General features: G+C 43.5%; 2 protein-coding genes and 1 long non-coding RNA gene across 9 annotated transcripts in view; 1 reads left to right on the forward strand and 2 right to left on the reverse strand.

Annotated features, from left to right (window-relative positions):
• POC1B (POC1 centriolar protein B) overlaps positions 1 to 17194 on the reverse strand; it is a 137129-nt gene extending 119935 nt beyond the window's left edge. For 6 of the 7 annotated variants that reach the window (XR_013993928.1, XR_013993929.1, XM_081058219.1 and 3 more), the window contains exons 1-2: positions 14737 to 17194; positions 14058 to 14142 (exon numbers count right to left, since the gene is read on the reverse strand). Coding sequence is in view for 4 of the 7 variants with exons in the window: in XM_081058219.1 (XP_080914345.1) it covers positions 14058 to 14142; positions 14737 to 14751 (100 nt within the window). In the remaining 3 variants the exon portion in view is untranslated. Of the gene's footprint in view, positions 1 to 14057; positions 14331 to 14736 lie in introns of those variants that run through there. The other variant, XM_081058220.1, reaches the window with a different exon arrangement.
• Positions 8424 to 13739, reverse strand: GALNT4 (polypeptide N-acetylgalactosaminyltransferase 4). The gene has a single exon (XM_081058215.1). The coding sequence runs from the start codon at positions 13502 to 13504 to the stop codon at positions 11768 to 11770; it is 1737 nt and encodes a 578-aa protein (XP_080914341.1). The 5' UTR covers positions 13505 to 13739; the 3' UTR covers positions 8424 to 11767.
• Positions 16793 to 25464, forward strand: part of LOC308501620 — a 46151-nt gene continuing 37479 nt past the window's right edge. Inside the window, exon 1 of the long non-coding RNA XR_013993930.1 lies at positions 16793 to 16861. This is a non-coding gene — a long non-coding RNA (uncharacterized lncRNA). The remainder of the gene's footprint in view (positions 16862 to 25464) is intronic.

Below are 25464 nucleotides of genomic sequence, written 5' to 3' on the forward strand. Positions count from 1 at the left end.
CAGGAACAGCTTTTGACTGTACATGTGGTGGTTAAAAAAAGCAAAGTACGTATAGAATTAGGCTTCCCAACTGAAATCCACGCCTACCAGCTATGTGTCCTTGGGCAATTTACTCAACATTTCTATGCCTGGGACATTTTATCTGTAAAAGAAGGTATTTAAAGTATTATGTGAAATAATACTTGTAATTCATGCCTGGCAATTCATGCCTGGCACACAGAAAACACTTAAGTGTAGCTATTATTACTAGAGTTTTTGTTTTTATTACTGTTAGCAGCAGCAGCAGTCTAGATAATAAAGACTGGGAACTGGATCTGATCACTCAGGAAGTGAGTACAGATAAAGAAGAGAGTAAAATTACTTACTTTTGAGAGAATGAAGAGGAAAGGAGGGGGCCATAAATGAAATAGGAGGGGAGTGAGGAGATTGTGGTGTCCAGGACTTCGGGAAATACTATGAGAGGGTGACAAGCTGTGTCAAATGCTTCAAAGAGATTCAGTTAAGATCAGGGCTGAACAGGACCACTTACATACTCTGTGGGGCCCCGTGTAAGATGTAAATGTGAGGCTGTTGTAGAAAAATTAAGAATTTCAGTGATCGCAGGGATCTGTGCAACTACATAGTGTTAGTAAACACAATTGATTCATTAACTCATTGAAAGTTTACAGGATCCCTAATTCTCAGTATAATAAGGAGTAGAAAAAATATTATTATGGGATCATGGTGAAGCAACAAATAATTGGAGGGAGGGGGGTTGGAGAGATGAGAATATGAAGTTTAACCAAGAAAGTCACACAAGGCTTGAACTTTGTCATCTGACATACTTTGTCAGGAAAAGTGGAAAAGGGTACCTGAACCAGAGCGGACGCTCAAAACTTACAACTTGAGAATTGATAGCTACACATCCATGTTAAGCAACACTTGATATCAGAAGGCCTGCAAGAGAAATGACTAAGAGAGCAGGATGAACAAACGTTTAAAAAGCCTAACCTTAGGTTAAGGTGGCATTTCAGAGGCCTACTAAGTATAAAACACCAGAAGCAGAGATGTCCCAATTACACTCTATATTCTCTTGCAAATTTCAGGCAAACAGAAAAAAAGACCACCAATAGGTAAAAACCCTATGAAGGCATTCGTACTAACACCTGTGAAAACCAGTCCTGACCTTTCCTTCGTTTCTTAATCAAAGGTATTTGATCACTGCTGTTCAGCGCTGCACTGTATCAGCTTGGCATTTGCTTTCATATATTTCCCCTCAACCACACCCTATATAAACATTACCACATGGTTTAAAATGTCAAAGCCATATCATTCATCATCTGACTGGTCTATTTTGAGATAAAATGTCAAAGGGAGGAAGTTAAAAGGTTAACTGGTAAACCTACCCAATTTTTTAAAAAAATTATATTTTATAACAATAATTCATTGTTTCAAGAAATCCTCATTAGGACAAAAGAAAGAACACAGTCCATGCTCACGCAGGCCACTGCTTTGTTTGTGGAGGTAAGGAGCTCAAACAGCATAACAATGGAGAACATGTTTGCTCTCCACAATGCCCAAACGGCCAGAACATGTTTGCTCTCCACAATGCCCAAACGGCCAACAGTTATTGTGTCACCTTAACCAGCAATAACTTTAGTTAACCCAAGCGCTCTCATTTGTTAATTTAACCAAAATCAACTACACTTAGTTAGAGGTCTGCTTTGTAGGGGAACACTACTTTCTGGAAAGAAATGGTACCACCTCCAGTTTTTGCATTTGTTGTTAAATTATCTTTTTCAATTGGTAATACATGTACATGACACAGAATTCCACTATTACTAACACAGAGTATTTCCCAAAATCTCCTTCCAGCCGTTGGCCACCTGATCGCTTTCCTAGAGGTAAGCAGTGTTAACCACTTTCTTGAGTATCTTCCAATGTGCTTAATCAAATAGGTGTGTCTTTTCATACGTTTTGTTATACAAACAGGATCATGCTACGTCCACCATTCTCCATGTTTCCTCTCCCCCAGCCCACTTAGTGCAATATATTGGAGCTCATGCTTTATCTGTACAGAGAGCTGTCTTATTTTCCCCTGCCCACTTTAGATAAATTCTCATTTTGATAATTTCAAGCTTACAGTACAATTACAATGAAGTACAATAAATTTACGTTATTAACCTAGGTTAACCCCAATACATTCAATAATAAAAAAAGAAATGTCCTTATATTCTCTACTTTAGATTTTGCGCTTGTTGACATTTTGTCATTTTGTTTTATCATTCTCTCTCTACATAAATACTCTTAGGTATGCATTTTTTTCTTAACCATTTGAAACAAAGTTAGAAATATACTGTCTCTTCTACCAAAATGCTTCAGTATGTATTTCTTAAGAACAAGGACGCTCACTGACATAAACCACAGTACAAAGAACAAAGTCAGGAAATTAAGTACCATTTAATATACCCTTATTATCGCATCCACTGTCCACATGTGGATTTTGCCAATTAGAGCTGCTTTCCCCAGTCCACGATGCAATCCAGGATACGTACTGCAGTAATTACTATATATAGTCTCCTGTGAACTTGGAAGATTACCTAAGTCATTCTTTGTCCTTACTGGCCTTGATATTCTCGAAGATTGCAGACCTGTCATTTTTGTAGTATGCTGAATAATTTTTTTCCCTGATGTTCCCTTGTGAGAGTCACGATATATTGTTTTGATGAGAAATCCACAAAAGTTATGTTGTGCTCTTATCAGTGCATCATGTTAGGATGTACATGCTGTCTGCCCCAATATTGGTGAGATTCTCTTTGGTCACTTGGTTTAGGTGGGTTTTGCCTCTTCAAGTTTGTATCTTTCATCTTTGTAATTAATAAGTAGCTGATAAAAGTGAACTGGCATCTTAAGATGCTTAACCTTAAAGCTGGGAGGTCTATGGGTGGAGCGAGGCCCCTTGTTAGCCCTCCAGTCCTGACTTCCTGTTAAACTTTGTGGTAACTTCTGGGGGAGGGATGCAAATAAAGGGGGATGCCATTTTGGTCTCAGGCCACCTTTTTTTTCCTTTTTTCCACGTGGGTGGCCAGTGGGGATGCCAGCTGGCAGTGTGCGCAGACACACTCCTTGGTGGCTTTGTTTCTTTTTCTTTTCCCAAATAAACCGTTCTTTTGGTGGGTTACCTGGAGAATTATTTGGCCAGTCGGCATAGTTTGTGGGGAGATAGGTAAAGACTATATACTCGTGTATAATAAGCGCACTTCTTGGCCCAAATATGTGAGGGAAAAATAGGGCTATGCATTATACACGAGTAGTACTGTTTCCCTGAATGTTTGGGCCAAAAATGTGGCTGTGCATTATACGTGGGAGCACATTATACACGGCGAAATATGGTAAATATCCTTTTCCTTAACTATCACACACTCATTTTAGCATCCTTTAATGATTTTCCAATCCATCATTCGTGCCATAATTTACTAATTAATTAGCAGTTATATTAATTTATTTAATGAATATTTAATTTATTATTGCAAGATAGAACTTTCCCTTTTCCTCCATTTATCTATTTATTAATTTACTTATTTATACCAGTGTGGACTTGAAGATTATTTTACTCAATGGGTTATAATCCATTGCTATCATTATTTATTTTGACACTTATGTTTTTCCACTTTTATATTTGGCTAGTAAGAGCCCCTTAAAGCTGGCCTTGGTGACCTTCTGACATGTGTCCATCATTCTTTGAGTACTTCCTTATTTCTAGAATTAGAAAATGTCCCAAGATGTAGTTTCCCTACTCCAGCCCTGGAACTGGCCTTTTTCCCCAAGAAGCTCTGATTCCCATTAGTGGAAAATAGCATTTAGAAACCAAGATCTGGGGACTATGTTTGCTCATTGCTACTGGTGTGTGAGCAAACAGAGCTAAGATATAAGTAGAAATTTCAGTGGGCAGGACTAAGAAATTAGATATAAATAGGAGACTGTATCTAGCTATATGTAGATACAGAGATAAAGATATTAAAAATCATGCGTTCATACTGATAACTCCAATTCCAGCCTAATACCACAGAATACATCCTAGCCCCCCTCTTTTCACAGTTATAACTCTCTTCCCCCACAGTAAAAAATCTGGCTCCCATTAGGCTTGATGTATTTTTGTTCAAGCCTAGAATACACAAATAGTAGGGTCATAATCACTAACCCACACCTCTGAAAAAAGCAATCCTACTAACCAGAGTTCAGGAGTCAGCTTGGCTCCTCTTTGGTCTTGTCAGAATTGGTTTTCTTCTTTGTTAGAGTGGATCTACTCCAGCTTTGAACTTAGGTTTAGGGCATGCCCTTCAGGTGTGGTCCTGAATCCTAAGGCCCGGCCTCCCTGGTATCTCAACCACATGAATGAGAGCTCACAAGACTTCCTCACTTTGTCCGAGCTAGAGATGTAGGGACACCCAGCCTTGCATGGTCACTTGGGATCACCATTCCGCTATCGCTGCTACACCTCACACATTCTCAGCCTGTGCACCTGTGGCTGGGCCCTCAGCCAAAACTGTTAACGACCCCCCCCCCCCCAACTTCTGTGGCTGTGCACCCTGCTCAGCAACCACTTCTCAGGAATCCTGCTGCATAAATTTCATCCCCATTGCAGCCAGACTATGACCTCTGCTGCCTCATCGCAGCCAGGATGTCACTGCTTCAGCTGGGCTCTCCCTCTCTGCTGTGCAGGAGGACTGCCCACAGGAAGAAAGCCAAGGTCGTGGGGGCGCTCGCCTTGTATGCCCCTTCTTGAGATGATGACAGTTTTGCACTCTGTTGCTCAGTGCATGCAAACAGTTGCCTCACATATTTTGTCTAGATTTACAGTTGTTTTTGGATGGAGGACAACTTTAGTAATCAATTACTGTCTCATGACTCGAGGCAGTTCTGCCTTATTCTTTTTAATAGCTGCATAGTATGCTATTAACACCTTAATTTATCTAACCAATTTATCCTGTTTAGGTTGTTTCCAGTTCTGTGCTTTTACAAATGATGCTGTCAACACATGTGTCATTTCTAACATGTGCAAATATAGCCTGATAAGTTCCCCAAAGAATTATTGATGAGGCAAAGAGTAGCTATGTTAGAATTTACTAAAAAGGCCTGTGTTCACAATACAGTATTGTTCATAACTTTGTAAATTTGGATGTATTCCTCTCAAGCCTTTTCATTCCATATTCAAGACAGTCCTAATAATTCAATTACATTCATATAGAAATTCTTGAATTTTTCAATCATGTCAGAAGTCCCGCTATATATTTCCTACCCTCATTATGTTATACTTTAAAATTTACCCAACAGAAGTAAACTCAGCTTTCAAATTTGAGGGCACCATGATTTTGCACTTTTTATTGTATTTCCAGGTTCATGCTGATCTTTGGGTTATAAAAGAAACACTGCACTGCCTTCTTCTGGGAAAAATAAACAAGGAACTCTTCTACAGCAATCTATGAGAAGAAGATCTCTACAAATATTTTTAAGAAAAGAAAAATAAAATGTAATCCTCAGGCATACACATCTATAAACCTAGACAGAAGTAAGGAGGGTTGCCAATAAAAAGATAAAATATTGTAATCTTAACTAGATAAACCTTAATACCCTGCCTAATACTTTCAGAATTGATGCATAATATCCTACTGCTGTATAATAAATAGCATAATTAAATGATGGCACTAACTTAAAATTTCTCTGCCCTGAATGTGGGAATAATTAAGCATGTTTTCCTACTAGCTGACACTAAGTAATAAGCTTGCTAGTGTAAGCACGGTCTAAAAGAAGCTGTGGGTGCTTTAAAAATCTTTAGGAATGACAACCTGGAGACATGTAATTTAACTTCTTCAAATTCCACATCTCTATGAGGACTGATAATAGTAACAACACAAACCTTGGCTGAGTTGTTATTATGGGCCCAGTATCTTTACAGACTCCATAAGCATTCTTTTACTTAATCCTCACAAGAGGGCAGGTGCATATCATCCCGCTTTCACAGATGAGGAAATGAGGCTTAGCGAGGTTAAGAAACTTGCCCAAGGTCACACAGACGCAAAGTCACAGAGCTCCATTTTTACACGCAGTTCTCTCACACCCCAAAGCCTGTGCATTTAACCAATAACCCTGTGCTTCCCAAAACACTGGGGATGTACGGACTATCTCCAGTAGAATTACTGGGGACCTTAAACTGCATATGTCTGGTAAGTCACATTCTTTGGGGTGAGACCCAGAAATCTGAAGTTTTCACGACTTTCTCAGATAATTCTGATATATATTCATAAGGTATATATGTGCCTTAAACTATCCTGAACACCTGAAACTAATATAATATTGTATGTCAACTATAATTGAAAAACAAGTAAAAAAATAAAAAAAGAATAAATCCATCATGCTTCATGTTCCATTTTCTCTAGTTATGACCAGAAGTTTAAGCCGTCAGCCCCTCTGGTTATCAATCATTGTACACGCTCACTCCCATAACGCTCTGGGCATTCCCTTAGCTGAACCTGACACCCATGGCTCCTCTCCTTCCCAAATGTTACCAGTAGGCCAGAGAAGTACGCACTAGATGATCGCTCGTATATCTATACCCTCCTCTCTGAAAGGTCCTCCTCGCCCTTAACTACTTAAACTCTGACCCTGCTTGGGGACACCATGTTTGCTGAAATCCTTTCAAGGGACAATCATTTTCTCTTTCATATTTCACCTACTTCAGGACAATCTTCCTCTCCATTCTCTGACCCCACAAACTTAAGTATGTTGATACAGTTATCATCCCTCAAAGCACCCCGTTCTTTTTCTTCACGGCACTCAATTGTCCTGTTGTAAGTTGTGCCTGCACATAATTTGTGTGTTTACTTGGTACTATTTGTCTCTCTTGATGGACTGGGAATCCTTCAGAACCATCTCCGGCACACCTATTTTGTTAAATTCTATTTGTCTACCCAAGCATAGGCCAGCACCTGGCATACAGTAGCGTTAACTAAATAAAGGAGTACTGATTGGGTAAGTGCACATCGGTGGGCTAGCATGGGGACAAGACATCTGAGGACACTGCTGGCCTGCAGTAGCATCTCTCCCAGGCCAGCCTGAGACCGTGATCAACGTGGGCACGACAGGAAAAGTAGTACCCAATTATTAGCAGGTTGTAAGGACTTCCCTGCTCCTCACATCTGCCATAAACTACTATCCATCTCAGGAACTCATTCACCTTTTATAACAATCTCTACCTCCTGTTCAAAAGGAATCATGGAGGTTTATCTGAATTTTAGGAAAAACTCCAAAACTGATTTCCACCTGTAGCCTAATACTAAGCTGGAAAACTCACATAGTACCTAACTTGCTTATCTTTACTGAATTACAAAATACTCAAATATCAATAATAAATGTTGCTGTCCTATTTTAAAGTCTAGTATGCACAGAGGGACATAGAAAAGAGGAATCTTTTCTAGGATACATGAAATACTCCTGTCTTTTTTGCCACCCACCCCAAAGTTTTAAAAATTGAGATATAATTCACATACCATACACTCCCCCTTCTAAAGTGTACAATTCAGTGTTTTGCCCCAAGTTATAGAACCATTGTCACTATCTAATTCTAGAACATTCTCACCACCACCACAATCCACCACCCCCCCAAAAAAACCACATCCTCATTAGAAATCATTCTCTATTCCTCCCTCTCCCAGCCTCTAGCAACCATTAATGTACCGTCTCTATGGTTTTTCCCGTTTGTTTTTCACATTCATGAAACTGAAACAGAGATGAAATGGTTTGCACAGGGCTACAGTCAGTAAGAGAGCAGGACTATAACACACGTATTTATAGTAACTTTTTAAGCACTTTTTAAGCGTTTGCTTAGCTTAACTATACAGATCTTAAATGTGGCTCTAAGACTTCTGACATATAAAGCCGAGGCCTTGGACTAGTAATTACCAGTGTGGCAGGCGGGGAGCGCAGGGTGTGGGGTAGGACTCAGGGAGTAGGGAAAGAGATGCTGCTGATGGGCAGAAACTGCACTTAGGACAGGGTAAGGCACAGAGAAGGTGGAGGGAAGTGTGAGGCTACGGGGCTTACAGGACACACAGGATTCTATTCGGCTCAGAGTTGTGAAATAAGTGTTAATGTGCCCAGGTGCCCACTTGCTTCCTTTTACAGTGCCCCCATTGGGCCCCAGAGATCCCCCATCATTCCCAGTTTGTTTATGAGTAGTTAATGCATAAATAATGCTAACACCACTGCAGAATACTTGCTGGTTAATGACACCTTGCAAAATAATACAAAAAAACTTGACTTTTTAACATTCTACTATCTGCATTTTCAAGTTAAAAAATTACAACCTTAACTTACTTCTGTTCCCCATCAATAAATGTGCACACAGAAACAGTGATCCCATAGACTACAATCATCAGAATCCGTTTGCAAAAATAATTAGGCACACATTTTATTTTATATACCTTAATCAATATTGCAAATACCATCAACGAAAGGAAAAAAGGATGGAAACCGCTCATAATACAGAAAAAACATTCATCATTCAAAAGAGATTAATCTGAACCTCAACATTCTCTGTGCTCATTTAAAAATATTATTAAAACAGTAATTCAAAAAGAGAAAGAAGTCAAAACTAAGTATTTTATTAATTAAAACTGAGACCCTAAACCAAATAGGACTACCCAACTTAAAAATAATCTTTTGTCTTCAATCTAGAAAAGTTTGATTTGCCAACATATAATGAACACTCAAGAGCCTACCACTGGGTAAGTAGACACATTTCTTTTACAAACAAGGTTAAAAATTCTTGAGTTATAGAGATCCTGCAGATAACTAGCTTATTTTTTTAATGACTTCTAAAAATGACTATTTAGATAGTGAAACTATTCATAGAATCAGACTCTAAATGATATAGTGGCAACCACTTAAAGTTGAAACTTCTTGTCTACCAAATATTTTACTAAAACTGTTATTAAGAATGTACATTGGATAAAATATATGGTGATGGAAGGAGCACTGACTCTGGGTGGTGAACACACAATGGGATTTATAGATGATGTAATACAGAATTGTACACCCGAAATTATGTAATTTCATTAACAATTGTCACCCCAATAAATTTAAAAAAAATAAAAAATAAAAAATAAAATAAAAAGGAAAAAAAAAGAATGTACATAAATTTGAAAGGTCAACTTTTAATTGCCTACAGCAAAAGAAAACTTTGGTACCAATAAATTAGAAGCAGGGCATCAAAATATATTTTGTGTTTTTACCGTATGTTTTCGGAATTAAATTGGAAATGCCTATATGTGAACATGTGAAAATTTGAGTCTTCTGTTACCTATACTGTTGTGAGGAGTGAACAGCCTCACTGTTCTGAATCATTGCTATAAAGCACCAGCCTACAATTTCTTCCAAAAAGAGTAATGGGTTACACTCTGAAATTTAGACAAAAAATAAGTAAAGAATTATGTACTACTTTACTTTTCAATGTTCTCTTTCCCTTTTGACATGAGCAGCAAGATACCAGAATAAAAATAATTCCAAGAAGTACTTCCAGAACATATGAATTGTAGTTCTCCCATGTGATAGGGGGCTAAGAAGAACAACACAAATAAATTTTAAAAGGGAGATTTCATTTTACAAAAGGGCAGACTGAGCAAGGGGAAAGGGTGGGTTTCGGAGAATACCTGTTGTCAATCAACCCTTTGGTAAAATTAGGAGCATGATAAATCCTCCTTCAATTACACCCAGGGCCAGGCACATTGCACATGAAATCTGGACAATTCTTTGATAAACTTTACAGTGGCAAGGTAACTGACAGAAAGTTACTGACACATTTTCATTTTAAGAAGTAAAAAAGAAACAAAATATTCAAGATGCATAGCAATTTTACTCTTTGAAATGGCTAGCCTAAAAATGTTTCTTTAATTCAGATTTTCTGATGTTCCTACTCTCATTAAGTCATTAAGGAGACACTGAAAACTACTTATGAATATTATGAACTAGTTCTTCATGGAGCACGCATTTTTCAAAACTCTAGGCCAAAGTGAACTAATTGAGATTTAATTCTAAATTTACCCTGTGATTTCTGGATATAACATTGGAATAAAACCAGTAAAATTACTCTTAAGTATGTTTACTTCTCAAATAGTTTAGTTTGGGAAGTATTTATATTCTTTTAGAGTTTGAAAGATTACTTTTAGAGTTTGAAAGATTACTTTTAGAGTTTGAAAGATTAAAGATAAAAACAAAACTTGGTTCAACAATTATCAAAATGAAATGAATACAAACACTGACCATGACAACTTTCCATTCAATTGAGAATAAACCACTTCTGGTGAGCTCAGCTCACTTGAGTTTTAAAACCATTTCTCTTTTCCAGCTTCATAACTGGACTGAATGTTGTTCAACAACATTACCTATGTCAAAAGTGAAGAGATAAAGTGTGGTAAAGATTGCACAATAACTGAATCTGAGAAGGGTGTAACGTACAATCATAACATTTCAGAGCTGGAAGGGATTGTCAAGATCTAATCCAGTACCCACATTTTGCAGATAAGGAAACGGAGGCCAGAATGGAGTCATTTGGTCAAATGACTCCACCAAAGTCACATTCCTTGGCTGAGCTATTCATTCATTCAGTTATTCATCCTCCTACTTCCTGAAAGCTGCCCGAGTGCCAGGCTCCGGTGGTAGGTGCTGAAAACAAGCTGGAAGGCAGCATTCACCATGGTGGAGGAGTCTTTTTTTCCCTATTTTCTTAAGATAAATCCTTAAATGCCCTTATCAGCAAGAACTCTGTAGCAGAGTTCTGTAGCCTTTGTAAAAACCAGACCCACTTTCAGTTTCACACATTTCAGTAAACACAACTGGGTTAAACTTCAGAGAGGCCTCAGTTGTATTTACTTTAAGTGATTAAGCATTAACAAAAGGAAGTACAGTCTTCTGAATGAGTCTCTCTCTAGTACATTCACAACTTAAGGGAGTGCAATCAGAAAATGCCTTAACACACAAGCAAGTTCACAGACAGGACAGCTTACAAAATCAGAGCGATTCGAGGTATCAGTATAGATTCGTTAAGTACAGTAGCTCAAGTTTACGAAGTGTGGAATGTAGAGATCTCCCCATTTCATTCAGGTATTGGTATATTTTTCTGAGATGCCTATGTTTTGGAAAGACCTCCTAACTCCCATTCAAACTAATGGCCTCTTTTAATGACACATATATCTAAACCAGGCCTTTCTCCTTAAAAATCACCTTTCTTTGATTTCCATTTGATTAAAGGAAAATTAGAATAAAAAAATAAACACAACCTAAAATTTAATGTCTCGGCTAAATTCAACGTATAATCAAAACAGCAACAGCACAAACTGCACACTCATGAGTTTTGTTTAAAAAAATGGGACATGCAGAGAACTGAATCATCCAACATACATCATCCCTCATTTTGCTTGGATTTTTACGTTCTTTAACATCAAATCTGGCACTTAAATGTTCTGTGTATCTCAATTCACAGTCCACTTTATGGAGAAGTAAAAAACCGTATTGACAGAGTTCTGAAATAAAGCAACCTATAAGGCACTTTCAAATATTAAACAACAGCTCTCTGGGCACTCCGTTTCAGTATTCTACACCAAAATGAACCACAGATGACACAGAGCTCTCACGGATGACCATTGGGTGACTGCTGATAAAACACAATGTTCAGTGAGGCTCTGACTCCCCTGAATATATCCTCAGCTCAGGACCCAAGTGCTATTGCGCCCTGCTAGTTCTCAAACTTCCAGATTTGATTTTTATCTAGAGTATCACAAGTTCTCATCTGAACATTAGGTTGGCCCTCTGGTGTCCGATAAGCACTAAGACACAGTCTTGAGTGTGGATGAAAAATGGTTCCATCTTCTTTAAAATGCCAAATAATGTTTGCTGGAACAGGGGACCCATCTTTTGGACAATGTTGCATTCCGACATGATTTTTTTGCTCAGGAACCTCTGCACATAACTCTGTCACAGAATTAAACCTTATTTCTTTGTTTGAAGTATATTCAAAGAATTGATTGCCTCCTTGACCATGGCATCCAAACAGTGAAAGGTTAGCACCTGTGGGGTTGTTGTCCGGAGAATTATAATCTAAACACTCAGAAGAGATCCCCAGACTGCGAATAGCTCCGTGCCAGCCTGGCCTATCCTCTGGAACATGCAAGTTTGAAAACACATTTTTCAAATACCAGTCAAAGCTCTTGCACTTCAGCCGTTCGCGTAATAACTTTCTTTCAGAAATATCACCGTAAGCTTCTTTCCTGGCTGGAGGGTTTCGATTGTAGAAATGCTCTTTGTACTCGTCCATCCACACTTCCGCTGCCCGAGCAGTATTCTGCAGGAAATTGGGCCGAGCATATGGTGCCCGCTTAGGGAATACATGGCCCACGTGGGAACACGGGTGGATCTCCAATGTACCTCCACACTGCCACACCCGAAAGGACAGCTCCAGGTTTTCGCCTCCCCACACTTCCATTCCAGTGTCATATGTTCCGAGGTACTCAAAATACTTCTTGCTGACAGCGAACAGTCCTCCGGCCATGGTGGGTGATCTGATGGGGTCAATTCTCGATTTCCGCCTGTCCCTTTCGTGTTTGGGGACAGAATGCCACTGGAACGTCAAGCGCCAGTCGAAGCCGCCAATCATGGGTTCTCCCGTCTGCATGTAGAACTCAAACGTATTCCAGTCGATGGTGTCTATCACGGGACAAACGACTGCTGTTTCATCTTGACCGATCCTTTCCAAAAGTGGCTCCAACCAGCCGGCGTTGCACTCACAGTGACAGTCCAGGAAAGTGAGAACATCGCCAGTGGCAAAGGTGGCCCCGATGAGGCGGGCCCTGACCAGCCCCTCGCGCTTGTGTGTCCTGATCAAGCGGACTCTGTCGAGGTTGCTGACGTACGTCTCCAGCTGGGCCTTCAGATAGACTCTGTCACTCAGGTCATCGACGAGGATGACCTCCTTCAACAGAACCGCAGGAGAAGTTTCTAGGACGCTGTGGATCGTGCGGAGCAACGTGGACCAGGCTTCGTTGTAGAAGGCGATGACCACGGAGGTGGTGGGCAGCCGCCGGTAGTCAAAGCTCTTGGATTTACACTCGTGCATTCTCCTGTCCTCTATGTGGCGGTGCAGGGAAATCCTATCACTGAGGTAAATGTTGATGGCATATCTCTCGATGAGTTCTTCCTGCTGCTTGAGCTCGGCCTCGCTGAGCTGCAGTTTGCTGGCTCTCCCCCACTCCCCGAGGGCTCGGGGGTCCGCGGGGGGCTTCTCGTACCGCGGCCGCGACGCGTCCCCCGCCACTCCCCCCGGGTCCGCGAGCTGCCCCGGACCGCGCTCCCAGGCCAGGCCAGCGCCCGAGGACGCGTGGAGGGAGGAGACGGAGAGCTCCACCAGGACATAGGCCACGGTCACGAGCGCCAGCAGCAGGCAGCTTTTGCCCGCCCAGGTCCACCGCACGGCCATGCGGATCGTCGGGCCGCCGGGAGGGCCCGGGCTGCGGGGCGGCCGCTTCGGCTCCTGGCTCAGGTAGGGGCGACCGCCGACAGGTCCCTCCGTGCCCGCGGGCGCTCGGCCGCCCTCCGGCCACAGGCACTTCCAGGGGTCACTTGAGACGCCTCGGTCGCCGGCCGGCGGCGCAGCCCCCAGTCCCGTCTGCCCACTTCCTCCACGAGCCTCCCAACTTCTCACAAACTCCGCAGCCAACACCCCAGCCGCCCGGAGCAGGACAAACCCCTCCCCTGCCCACGCGCTCCTCCTAGCGGCCAAGTCGCGCCACCGGCCCCCGGACGGCCGCGCGGGTGTGCGCTGCGCCGGGACCCGCACGACCGCGGCGCCCCCGTCGGGCCCAGTCGGGCTCCGGGCGCACGCCCCGCGCCGCCACCGCGTGTCCCGCCGCGCTCGGCGCCCACGGGGGTCCTCGGTGTCCCTCCCGGGACCCAGCGGGGACAGGACGCGGGCTCGGCGCCCGGCTGCGCGCTCGCCCCAGCACACGCGGAAAACGGACCAGACCACTTACCCAGCTGTTTGCCGTTGGGGTTGAAGTCCACGCAGGTAATCGCAGCTTTGTGGCCCTTAAAGTAACGCTCCAGAACGGGGTCCTCCTGGGAAGGAAAGGGGTCAGGTGTGGACAGCAGGTGCAGAGCCCGAATCGGGGGGCGGGGCGGCCCCCTCCCGCGGGGTCGGGCCTGGGGGGTGACGGAGCGGGACGCCCCGCAGCAGCACACGCGGGGAGCCCCGCAGGTCCCCCCCGAGCCGCCCCAAGCCTGTGTGCGCGCCTCCCGGCGCCGCGCGCGCCCGACAAAGCCCCGGCGGCGCGTCGGGAACGCGGGGCCCGGCCCCCGGCGGGCGCGCGGGCCCAGGAGGAGGCGCGGCCCCGCGCCGGTACTTTTCACAATCCCCCCCGCTGATTCTGACGCAGGCGCTCCCTGGAAACCCTCCGAGCGTTCTGGGGGCCATGGGACGCCCGCAGGGGCTCGGTCCCCAGCTCCCAGACGCCGGGAGGGGCGCCTGGCAGCCCGGCCAGGATGGGCGCTCCCGACGCCCCAGCAGCAGAGGGTGAGACGTGGGCACCCGGGGCGAGAGGACCCGGCTGCGAACACCTGCCTCCACCTCCCGCCAGGTGCGGGCGCGGCCCCGACCTGGCCCCGCAGCCCGCGGGACAAGCTCTGGGAGGCGACCCCCAATCCCGTCCTTACCGGGGCGGAGGCCATGGGGGGAGCGGTGGGCACCCGGTTCCTGCGGGTGGGGGAAACCGGGGGAAGGAGGGGCCCGGGTGGAAGGGCGGACCGTGCGGTGCCCGGAACCGTCAGCCCAGAGCGGCGGCGCCTCCCGGTCACTACAACAACGGCGGCCCAGTCAAACCCCGCGCTCCAGGCGTGGCCAGCCGAGCCCCGAGGCTCCGCCGGCGCTGAGACAGCCCGGCCTCCGCCAGCTGGCGGGCGGGACGCTTCGGGGTCAGGTGAGACCACACACCACAGCCAAGGTGTAGTAACACTCCCGCTACCCGCGGCTGGACACCCAGAAAGAGGGTGGTAACTGGGATAGGAATGAGACCGATGCGAGGGAAAGGCGATTGAGTCTATGATCGATGCAATCAGAGCTCGATTACACGTTAAAGAGACAGTGCCTGCGACGTTCAAGCGGGTCCCTGACAGCTTGTGGTGACGGGGGAGGGAGCTTTGATCTGAAGTGGGGCAGGTGGCTAGTTATTAATATATGCAAAGGAACTAAACCTCTAGAGGACAGATTTGAGTTTATTTAAGTACGATTTCCCACACAATGCCCTGCGTGGCATAAATATAAATTCTGGATAAACGTGATGAATGAATGAATGAATGAATGAATGAATGAATGAATGAATGAATGAATGAATGAATGAATGAATGAATGAATGAATGAATGAATGAATGAATGAATGAATGAATGAATGAATGAATGAATGAATGAATGAATGAATGAATGTTGGGCATCCACTTAATGTTTTTCTGCTTATGTGTTTCCATTCTAATTCTACTCTGCTCATTTGTGTATGTTTTAGAGCAGCCAACTTACACGGCAGCATATTTAAAGTCTTTACGGGGCCTTAGAAATATTTTTTTTTTGTTTTGTTTAAACGATCAGGCCACATAGTAACTATCGCCATTTGTACAGCACGCTTTCTTACACATAATATCATTTGCGCTTCAGCAACACAGTGCAGCTGATGGAGTGACAAAATGTTACCAACGTTTCCAAATTAAAGACTTAATTCTTAGGTATCTTACACGTGACTTGTCAAAGATCACACAGACAGCGCTTCCAATTCCAAGTCCGTATCCTTTTTTGACTCTGCTTCAACGTATAAAGGACTCAGCTGAAAATTACGTGCAAAGAATTCTTGGCAGCGTAAAGCAGCACAACAGATACAGCTGGTAAAGCACATGTCCTATGCAAATAAAAGGTATATACTACACACCTTAATTACAGGTTCTCCCACTGTTGTCTCGTGATAGAATTTAGTTTTCATGACTACTGTACATAGCGATTAGGCAGATAGGAAATAGCTTTAGATTACGGTATAGGTTTACTTCAAGTGCATGTTTATTGAATGTCTGCTGTCGGTTTGGTTTTGAGGGATACAAAGGGGACGGAGACGTTTACCCTGCCCCCAAGCACACAGCAGTCTAAGTGTCTGAGCCTCGCATTTTAGCTCGCATAATGATGACTTCAAGGACCCCATTCCCAGAGACACTGATTTAACACGTCAGGTGGGATCCGGCGCCCTGTAGATGTAACAAGCCCCTTAAGTGATTGCTATGGGAATTTCAGCCGTGTACATGAACAAACACTGTTCTAGTTGTAGGAGGTGATGCGTCAGGAATGGCGATACCAGCGACTTGTCAGCAAATTGTGGGAGGACTCTAAGCTTTGCTTATTCCCAGTCTAGGTGCGGCAAAAACAAGACAAAAAAACAACAAACCTGACATACTTTAAAATAATGGATTCTGCTGGGAATATAAAATGGTATAGCACTGTGGAAAACAATTTGACCGTTCCTTAAAAACCTTAATTCCTAGGTATGTACCCCAAACTATTGACAGCAGGGTCTGGAACCGATACTTGTACACCCATGCTCGTAGCAGCGTGATTCACAATCGCCAAAGAGCGTAACAACTCACATGTTGAACAGATGGATCGATAAATAAATGTGATACCTACGTACAATGGACTGTTAGTCATAAAAAGGAATGGAATTCTGATACATGGTACAACATGGGTAAACCTTGAAATCATTATGGGAAGTGAATAAGCCGGACACGAAGATTCCACGTATAGTATGAGGTACGTCGAATAGGTGGATTCATAGAGATGAACAGTGGAATGGAAGTTACCGGGAGCTGTGGATAAGGGAGAATAGAGAGTTATTGTTTAATGGGTGCAGAGTTTCTGTTTGAGATGACGAACTTCTGGAAATATATGATGGTAATGATTGCAAAACATTGTGAGTGTATTTAATGCCAGTGAATTGTACAAACAAAAATAGTTAAAATGATAAATTTATGTTATGTGGGGTTGACTACAATGAAAAAGTTATAATTAATTCTGGAAATTCTGAGGAATAACCAAGACTTCAGAATTTTCACAGCCCAGATATGTCTAATATTGGGTACAGTACATTCCAGAAGAAAAAAAAAAGTTGGAAACATAGAAACCAGCTCAAAAGAAAAAAGAAATATTTAAGTACAGATTTTTTTCTAAGTCTTTCAGTAAAATTTTTTTTCCAATTATCAAAGAAATACATGGTTTTAATTGAACAAAAGGGGTGAAAATATCATCTATTGTCCCATCACCTAACAGTTGAATTAAAAAAAAATTTATCTACTTATAGTATTCTCACTACAGGTACTCTTCTAAGCACCTTACAAATTCTGACATTTAATCCTCACAAGAATCTTATTAGAGAGATGCTATTATTGCCATTTCCATTTTACAGATGAGGAAATTGACATGCAGAAATATGAAGTTACTTGCCCTGGTACACAGCTAGAAAGTGGCAGAGCTTCAATTTTAGTGGCTGCCTCTAGACTCAGCTCTCTTAATCAGTAAGTCTTGATGCCTTTTGCATGGGTTGCAACCATATTGTAAATATGTCAAAATGTAAAATTCTGTATCCTAGCCTAACACTAAGTTTTACAATTAAAAAAAGCATTGTCTCCTTTGTTTCCGTTCCTTTGTTCTCATCTATCACTCCAAACTGCCCCTCGCCGGGTTCTTTTCCATGTTTGATTTTCTCTTTGCTATTCCCTACCTTTGCAAACAGCAAAAGCTCAGATGGACATTTGGAAATATGGTCAAAGGTGGGAATAGTTTTTCTAACCTCAAGTCTACTTGAGTTCATGTAATTCTACTTGCTACTCTAAGTATTTGGGACCTCCCCAAATTGCAAACTTAATAACTTGGATGGAAGTCACAATATTTGAAAATCAATGAAATATCATTGAAGGCCAAGTACTAGGTAGGACAAGCTGATCCTTTTCCAGATCCAACTCAAATCAGAAATGGAACTTATCCACTTGAGCTCTGTAAAGGTTTGTTTTTATTTTAGTTCCAATCATGCCTAGGTTAATTCACTTCAACGGTTGAAAATTCAGGTAGAGCTCAAAAGTGCCACCTACTGTACACATTCCACATTCACACTTGGAGTGAAAATACTTTGTAGCCTGTTCCTACACAGTGTAATTCGCTTTTGGATATGCTTACTCCAAAGTATAGGCCAGTGCACAGACGGGAAAGGACCAGATCTGTTTGAATCATTAAAGGATTTACCTTTTTCTTTCTTTTTACTTTTGTTTTTGCAGACTGTCAAAGCTTGCAAGTCGATACCCCAGAATTCCAGTTCAGGGCTGCCCCTCAAGCAACTGCAAATGTGTAACCTTTATTCACGATAAACTCAACAAGAGGTTACTACTTTTTATTGATCTTGTGTGACTTAGTGACATTCTCTATTGGAACATAATTGTGGTCCTCAGGCTATATTGATACATTTATCCCACAGACATTATTGGGCACACTACTAGGAGTCAGGCAGTATATTAGGTATCAGACGTAAAAAGATAAGTAAAAATGGTTACAACGGTAGAAAACTTACTTATCTTAGGCCCTGGCAGATAACAAAAATGAGTGAGGCAGTCCAAAGAAAATGAAAACACTAATTTGAAAGGATATATGCAACCCCATTTCCACTGCAACATTATTTACAATAGGCAAGATATGGAAACAAGCTAGACAGATCAATGGATAAATAAGATGTGATACACACACACACACACACACACACACACACACACACACATTACTCAGCAATAAAATGTAATGAAATCTTGCCATTTGTGACAATGTAAGCGGACCTAGAGAGTATTATACTAAGTGAAATAAGTCACACAGAAAGACAAATACCATGTCTCACATGTGGAATCCAAAAAACAAAACATGAACAAACAACGGAAATAGACTCACAGAGACAGAGAAAAAACTGATGGTTGCCAGAGGGAAGGGGCTAAGGTGATGGGCTAAAAAGGTGAAGGGGAATAAGAGGTACAAACTTCCTTATGAAGTAAGTAAGCCACGGGGATGTCGTATACAGTACAAAGAATATAGTCAATATCATAATAACTTTGTACAGTGACAGGTGGTTACTAGACTTAACATGGTGATCACATCGTAAAGTGATAGAAATGTCAAATCACTATGTTGTACACCTGAAACTAATATAATATTGTATGTCAACTATAATAAAAAAAAATGAGTGAGACAGGTGGATTGTAAGGTTGCCAGATGCAATACAAGGTGTTCTAACTGAATTGTATGGGACATACTTACACTAAAAGCAATAAAATATAATAAAATTGCTGTTAATCTGAACTTCAACTTTAAACTAGACATCTGGCATTTTTATGTGCTAAATCCATCAACTCTAGGTAGATGGAAATGGGGGAGAACTGGAAAGCTTGTGCTTCATCCTTTAGATGGAGATGCCACTCAGTCTCAGGAATTGTTGCCAGGAGGAATGATTTGGTGTTACCAAATCATTGAAATTACGATCAACTGGAAATCTAGAATTTCAGTGAATATCTCCCTAATTTTAAACATTTTAAATTGATTTGGAAAATGTTAAAGACTATCTAGGCCAAAAACCAAAAACTATGTCTATGGATTCTGGTGGCATTTAAGGAAGCCCTAAAATAAGACCTCTGGTTCCTACCCAAATGAAGAAGCAGTTGAGCTCTACAGGTTTCAGAGAGACAGGGGTCAAAATGTCAGCCTTGATGCTGAGGATATCACACTAAGGATTTGGCTCAAGGGTCCAACCAAACAGGCCTGCTAGCCGTCTCCTAAATTGAACTCACCCTCCTTTTCCCCCTTCCAGCCCTTCACCCTAGGAGCTTACCTGCAGCAGAGAGTGAGGGGAAAGTGGCAGAGGCTGAGCCCAGTGGGCCCTGCTCCTTCTTCCCAAATCTCCAGGCAACTTCCCGCCATCTGGCACCTCCCTCATCTCCCTCCCACCCGCACCCCCACCCCCACCCCTCACTCCCAGACCCAGGACAAGGAAGGAAAGAGGCCAAGAGTGTTTCTCCAGGGTCATCCCTCCCTATGGAAGGACTGGAGAATAAGCTCCCTCAGCCCCCAACTAGGTGGATTTGGCCCACGAGTCTCCAGTTTTGTTCACCTGACTCAGTCCCTGAGTGTCAGAGTTTATAGTTCAGTAGAGGAAGTGATGTAATCGAGCCCCCCAACGTGCTGTCAGTACAGTTATGAGCATCTATACGCGATCCTTCTCTACCGTGGTAGAGAAGGATCTTCTACCTGGGGTGAGGCGTGCGTGGTATATGGGTTAGGATGTTCCATAGACATCCTTCTTGCCCTTTCCGGCTCAGTTTCTGCTGAGGTCTCCCGACAATAGGTAGTAAGTAGCCCACATTCTAATGGGAAGGGCTGGAATCCCTGTGTGGGACTTGCAAGCAGCAGGCACAAAACCAGTTTTGTGACTCAGCAAATATCCATCTCAAGGTTTAGTTTGGAAATCAGAATTGTTTTGGAGAGTGTGGCCGTGTGTTTGTGTCTCAGCCCCGTTTCCCAAGCCCGTGGGGAAGGGTAGGGGTCGTCTCTCCTCCCCAAGCCTGAGGAGAGAAGATTAAACTATCTTTCAAGCTAGGTACCTCTTGGTGTTTGCTGAGCACAGGGACTGTGATGTGACCCATGCCTGTGAAGTCACGAGGCCGTGATTGGCTGGCTGCTCTGAGGGCAGAGAGAGCAGACACCAGACTGCCCTGGGAGTCGACTTTTCCCACTAAGGGTGGGAGCAAGGATGCATGAATGTCTCCCCAGGACCAGATGTGAGGTGCGTGGGAGGGAGAGAGTAGGCCTGCAGCCTGAGGGAACCTGAAGAGATTCCATAAACCTAATGGGCAGGGAAATGAAAGTGACGTAGCAGAGAAAAATGTATTGCCCACATCCCCATCCTCAGTCAATGCTGGTGACTTCCAGGGGTTAAAATAAATGGGAAGTCAGTGGGAAAGGAGCTCACGGACGCCGTCTATACAGGTCAGCATCCTGAGGCTCAGAGCAGAGTGGAGAGTAGATGCAGAGGGACAACCAGAAAACACCCAGCGCAGAAGGAAGGACAAACATCTGGAGGAACAAACAGAAAACATCCTGTGGGTCCTGAGATGCCATTGAAGGTTTCAAAGTTAGGAGCACCGCTGGCCTCTAGAGGGAGCTCAAGGATTTCGCTCCTTTCATTCGGTGGGAGAAGAAACATCAATAGAGGCAAAGAGGAGACAGACACCCCAAGGAAAGAAAGAGTCCTGTCCTAGGGGATGGAACTAGGCGGTGTAAAGGGATTGTGCCTGGAATGGGAAGTGTCCCCTTTGTACTTAAACTTACTACATTTGGATTGGTTTGTAATAACAATTAAAATCGTTAAAGCTAACGTTAACTACTCACTGCCAAGATCTTAACTCTCATTTAGTACAACTCCTTGAGGTAAATGCCATTGTAATTCCCAGTTTATAGATTAGGACTGATAGAGCCTCGGTTGGAACTCACATCACACTGGACCCCTCTCTGCTCTGTTTTTCTCCCTGGTTTAGTCAACTGGGTCAGAGGTTGCCCTTGGTTAGAAGGCCCAACAAAACTAGGGCAGAGTCTGGGGAAAAGGAGACCCCAAAAGAGAGGGAACGTTCTATGTTAGGATTTGTCTTCAGCTAACAATTTTAAGTACATCTTTAATGATTGAGTACTGGCTAGCTGCCACGCTCTGAGCCAGGTGACAGGTATACCCCAGGTGAATAAGCGGAGAGGCTCTACAGCGCAGCGCCCAAGAGATTTCAGCATCTGAGTGGGTTTCCATCCCCAGTCTGCTACCTGTGTGACTCAGGGCCTGTCCCTTAGGTCACCTAACTCCCTGTGTCCTCGTCCATACAATACCGGTAATAAAGAAATATAAAGCACTTAGGACAATACCAGGCATGTTTTTTAATGTTACGGAGGCATGAGCTGCCATTCTCATAACACTGTCAGCCTTTGAAGCTTGTACAACAGATGAAGAGACACAGAGGGAGAGAAGACCAGGTGTGGGCCAAGGGCAAATGACCCAGAAAGGCCACGCTGCCTGCTATTGTGGCAACACCCAAAGTTACAAGGGAGAAAGATCTGGAGGCTCAGTTTGGTCCACCTCAACTTTTGTGTTTGGGGTCAAAGGTCTAACGCAGAGGTGACAGACAGCTTCTGGTCTGGCATCCAACTCTGATCCATTATACTAGCTGCCTGAAGCACTGTGTTAAGCAGGATTCTCAGGCTGCATGTAGAATTACTGAAAAATATTGCCCTGAGAAAGAATGGATGTCGGCCATTGATTTAGGATTGAGAGGAAGTGGCACATGGTTCTAGAACAGTATTCTTTTAAGAAGCCTGGAATAGCCACTTCAGCAGGGTCATCTGGGCAGGACTGAGAGGGCCTGATTATAGTCACAGGTGAAGGTAACCAACCCTCCCAATTTGCCCAGGACTGTCCCAGTTTTAGCACTGAAGTTCCACTTCCCAGGGAACTCCTCAATCTTGGGCACAACCCAGTTAGCTTCCCGGGCTTTTTCTGCTTTAGAAAACAAACAAACAAATAAACAAACTATGAACTCTGATCAGCAGACACTATGATTTTCCTCCTGACCATTTTCAGCCTGTGACAATGCATTGTATTTTTGCCTGTTGGCGATATGCCAGCCTTCTCCCACCTCACCATAGCTGACCACATAGTGCGCTCTCTCTCTCTCTCTCTTTCTCTCTCTCTGCTTTTTTTTTCCTTTTCTTTTCTTTTTTTTTCTTTTTTTTTTTTTTTTTTAGCAATTTTCCCTCTGTATCCACTGAAGTTTTAGCAGGAAACAGATGGCACCCTCAAAAGGGTTTAACTGAAAAGCATTCCATGCAGGGATTATTTCCAGAGGTGTGGTCAGGGTTTATGGAACCAACAAGAGCTGGGGAGACACCCAGGGATTAGCCGTCACCCAGAGGCCCACAGGGCCAAGCAGAGGGAGTGCTGGTCACCCTGGTAAGAGCTCGGCAGAGCAGGCTGTGGCTGGGAGCTGGGGCGTCTGCTGGGAGGGATGAAGGAGGGGAAGGAGAGCAAATCCTTGACCTCATGCTCCTCCTGCATGCTGGCCTCTTGCCAGTGCCTCCTCGCCGAAGGGCACGGACAATCAAGGGAAATGACAAGCTTAGTAGCGGTCAGCCTCCCAGGACACAGCATGGTGAGAAAAGGCAGAGACGAGATCTAAGAATAACCAGCCTGGGCCACCTTGTTGTCACTCAGTTTCCACTCTAGTTCTTTACTTAGCTGAAGAAACAAACTCAGGTCCTCAACATAGGGAAACACAAAGTCTTGTCACTGCGGGGCGACAGAGTTGTCATACTCCTTCCTGGAACCTAAACTGTCATGGCAGCGACCAACAGGCTGCAGAGCAGCAAGGAAAGAAAAGAAACACTTACAATGAGCTATAGCTCTTCCTAGCCATGTCTGAGCAGATCTAACCTGCTAATCCTGACTCCCTTCTTCTACCACTCATTCCATGATTCCTTTACTCTCAACAGCACCTTGTCAGTGAAGAGGTTCTTACCAAACCTTCATTCTCACGGGACCGAAGTGCTTAGTGGTTCTGTCTATACTATCAAGTTGTAGCTGTTTCCCACTGACCGTTACTGTTGCACATGGAAATCCAATAAATCCTATGGGCTCCAGACATAGTGTTGTCCCCATTTTGTAGCCACAATTCAATTTCTCCTTGATAGCAGAGTCAATTACACCCACTTCTCAGCCCTCGATGAGCGGCATGCATAGCCTGAAATGGCTAGGCGGCATTCTCAGTGTTTTCCTAGTGAAAATATTCCTCTCTGCTTGGCAGGAGGATCAACTCACTAGAGTTGTTTCAGTGACAGGGAGAAAGATATTCTTGAAGCGGGTTATCAAGTGTACCAGTGAGATAAGCCACTTCTACCTCCACTCCTGTGTTCCCAGAATCATGTATTCAATATCCTGTATTGGCCACTGATCTGACCACTTAAAGAGCAACACCCCAATCTCACAAGATGTGGTCCCCCCTCTAGCTCCAAAACTGAGCCTTCCGTAGGTCGTTATGCCGTCATTTCATCAAGCCAAGTGCTTCTAGGTGATGTAAGAACAACTAATTCCTTGATATGAGCCCCACATCCTAGTGGTTTCACTGTAGAAATGAGTTCCTCAGTCAGCGGCAATGAGAGGTATGATAACATGGGGGTGAATAAGGCAGTCTACCAACCACAAATCTTAGTGCTAGCAGGCGCTTTATGGGCAAGAAAGGAAAATCACTCTCCACAATATGCAACTATTCTTATGGAGACAAATTACTGCCCCTTCCAAAATGGAGTGGTCCAAAATAATTAAACTGGATGGCTGATGCCCCTAGTTAACAGTGACATATAAGGACTCAGTGTTGGCTTCTGCTTTAGATAGTTGGGCCTTCAGCAGCAGCGGGTTGGTCAACTGTGATGAGAGGAAGTCCACGTTTCTCAAATGTTACCTCTATTCCTGTTCCCGTGGTCACTTGGCACATGGGCCATTTGTCCAAGCACAGAGATGTCCAGGGAAAGAGGCTCACTGACAATCAAGGCATAGGCCATCTTGGCAACCTCCTTATTGAGCTTTCCACACAGTGGATGGGAGGGTATTTGCCTGGCACTCAAACAGCATGAAAGACTACAGCCATTCTTACCAGTCCACCATATGATTTCCCTTCAGATGATTTTGATACCAATCTTCCAATCATGTTTAAAAATTACCAATTCCCTGATAAGTTGACCAACCCATTAATTACTACCCATAGATCAGTGTATTCCAGGAAAACTCAGGTTATCTCTTCTATACGTCAAGTGGCCAAGCAGATATAGTGCCCAAAGTTTTGTCCGCTAGGAGACTTCCCTCTGACTTGCAGAAGCACTCCATACAAATTCTTTCTTAAACCAGGCCAGTGTCCCCTGTCTTGTCATTAATTGGTCGTAGGGAATCCCCCATGAGCCCAGAAGTATGGTTTGAGGGAAAGGTGGGAAGCAATAGGAAGTCTGAGTCATCTGCTTTTGCAGGGAAGAGAAACGCTGAGAATAGAAATGGGGATGTGAGGGGATGAAGAATAACAGCTCACCCACGTATGTGCAAGTTCTTTACCCTTAAGATTAAAAGGAATGATTCTTCAGCAAGTTTTCTCTTACTTTATGTGAGAAAATTCTTACAGATATAATAGCAAATGTATTACAAGCCAATAAGGAAATAAAGGACTTTCTTAGCATGAGGCATATATTTCTGACAAACAATGTATTTCACCATACTTAAATGTACATGAGGTAAAGAAAGATGCAGCCAA

This window comes from Rhinolophus hipposideros (assembly GCF_964194185.1).
Source record: "Rhinolophus hipposideros genome assembly, chromosome: 9".
NCBI classification, from domain to species: Eukaryota; Metazoa; Chordata; class Mammalia; order Chiroptera; family Rhinolophidae; genus Rhinolophus; species Rhinolophus hipposideros.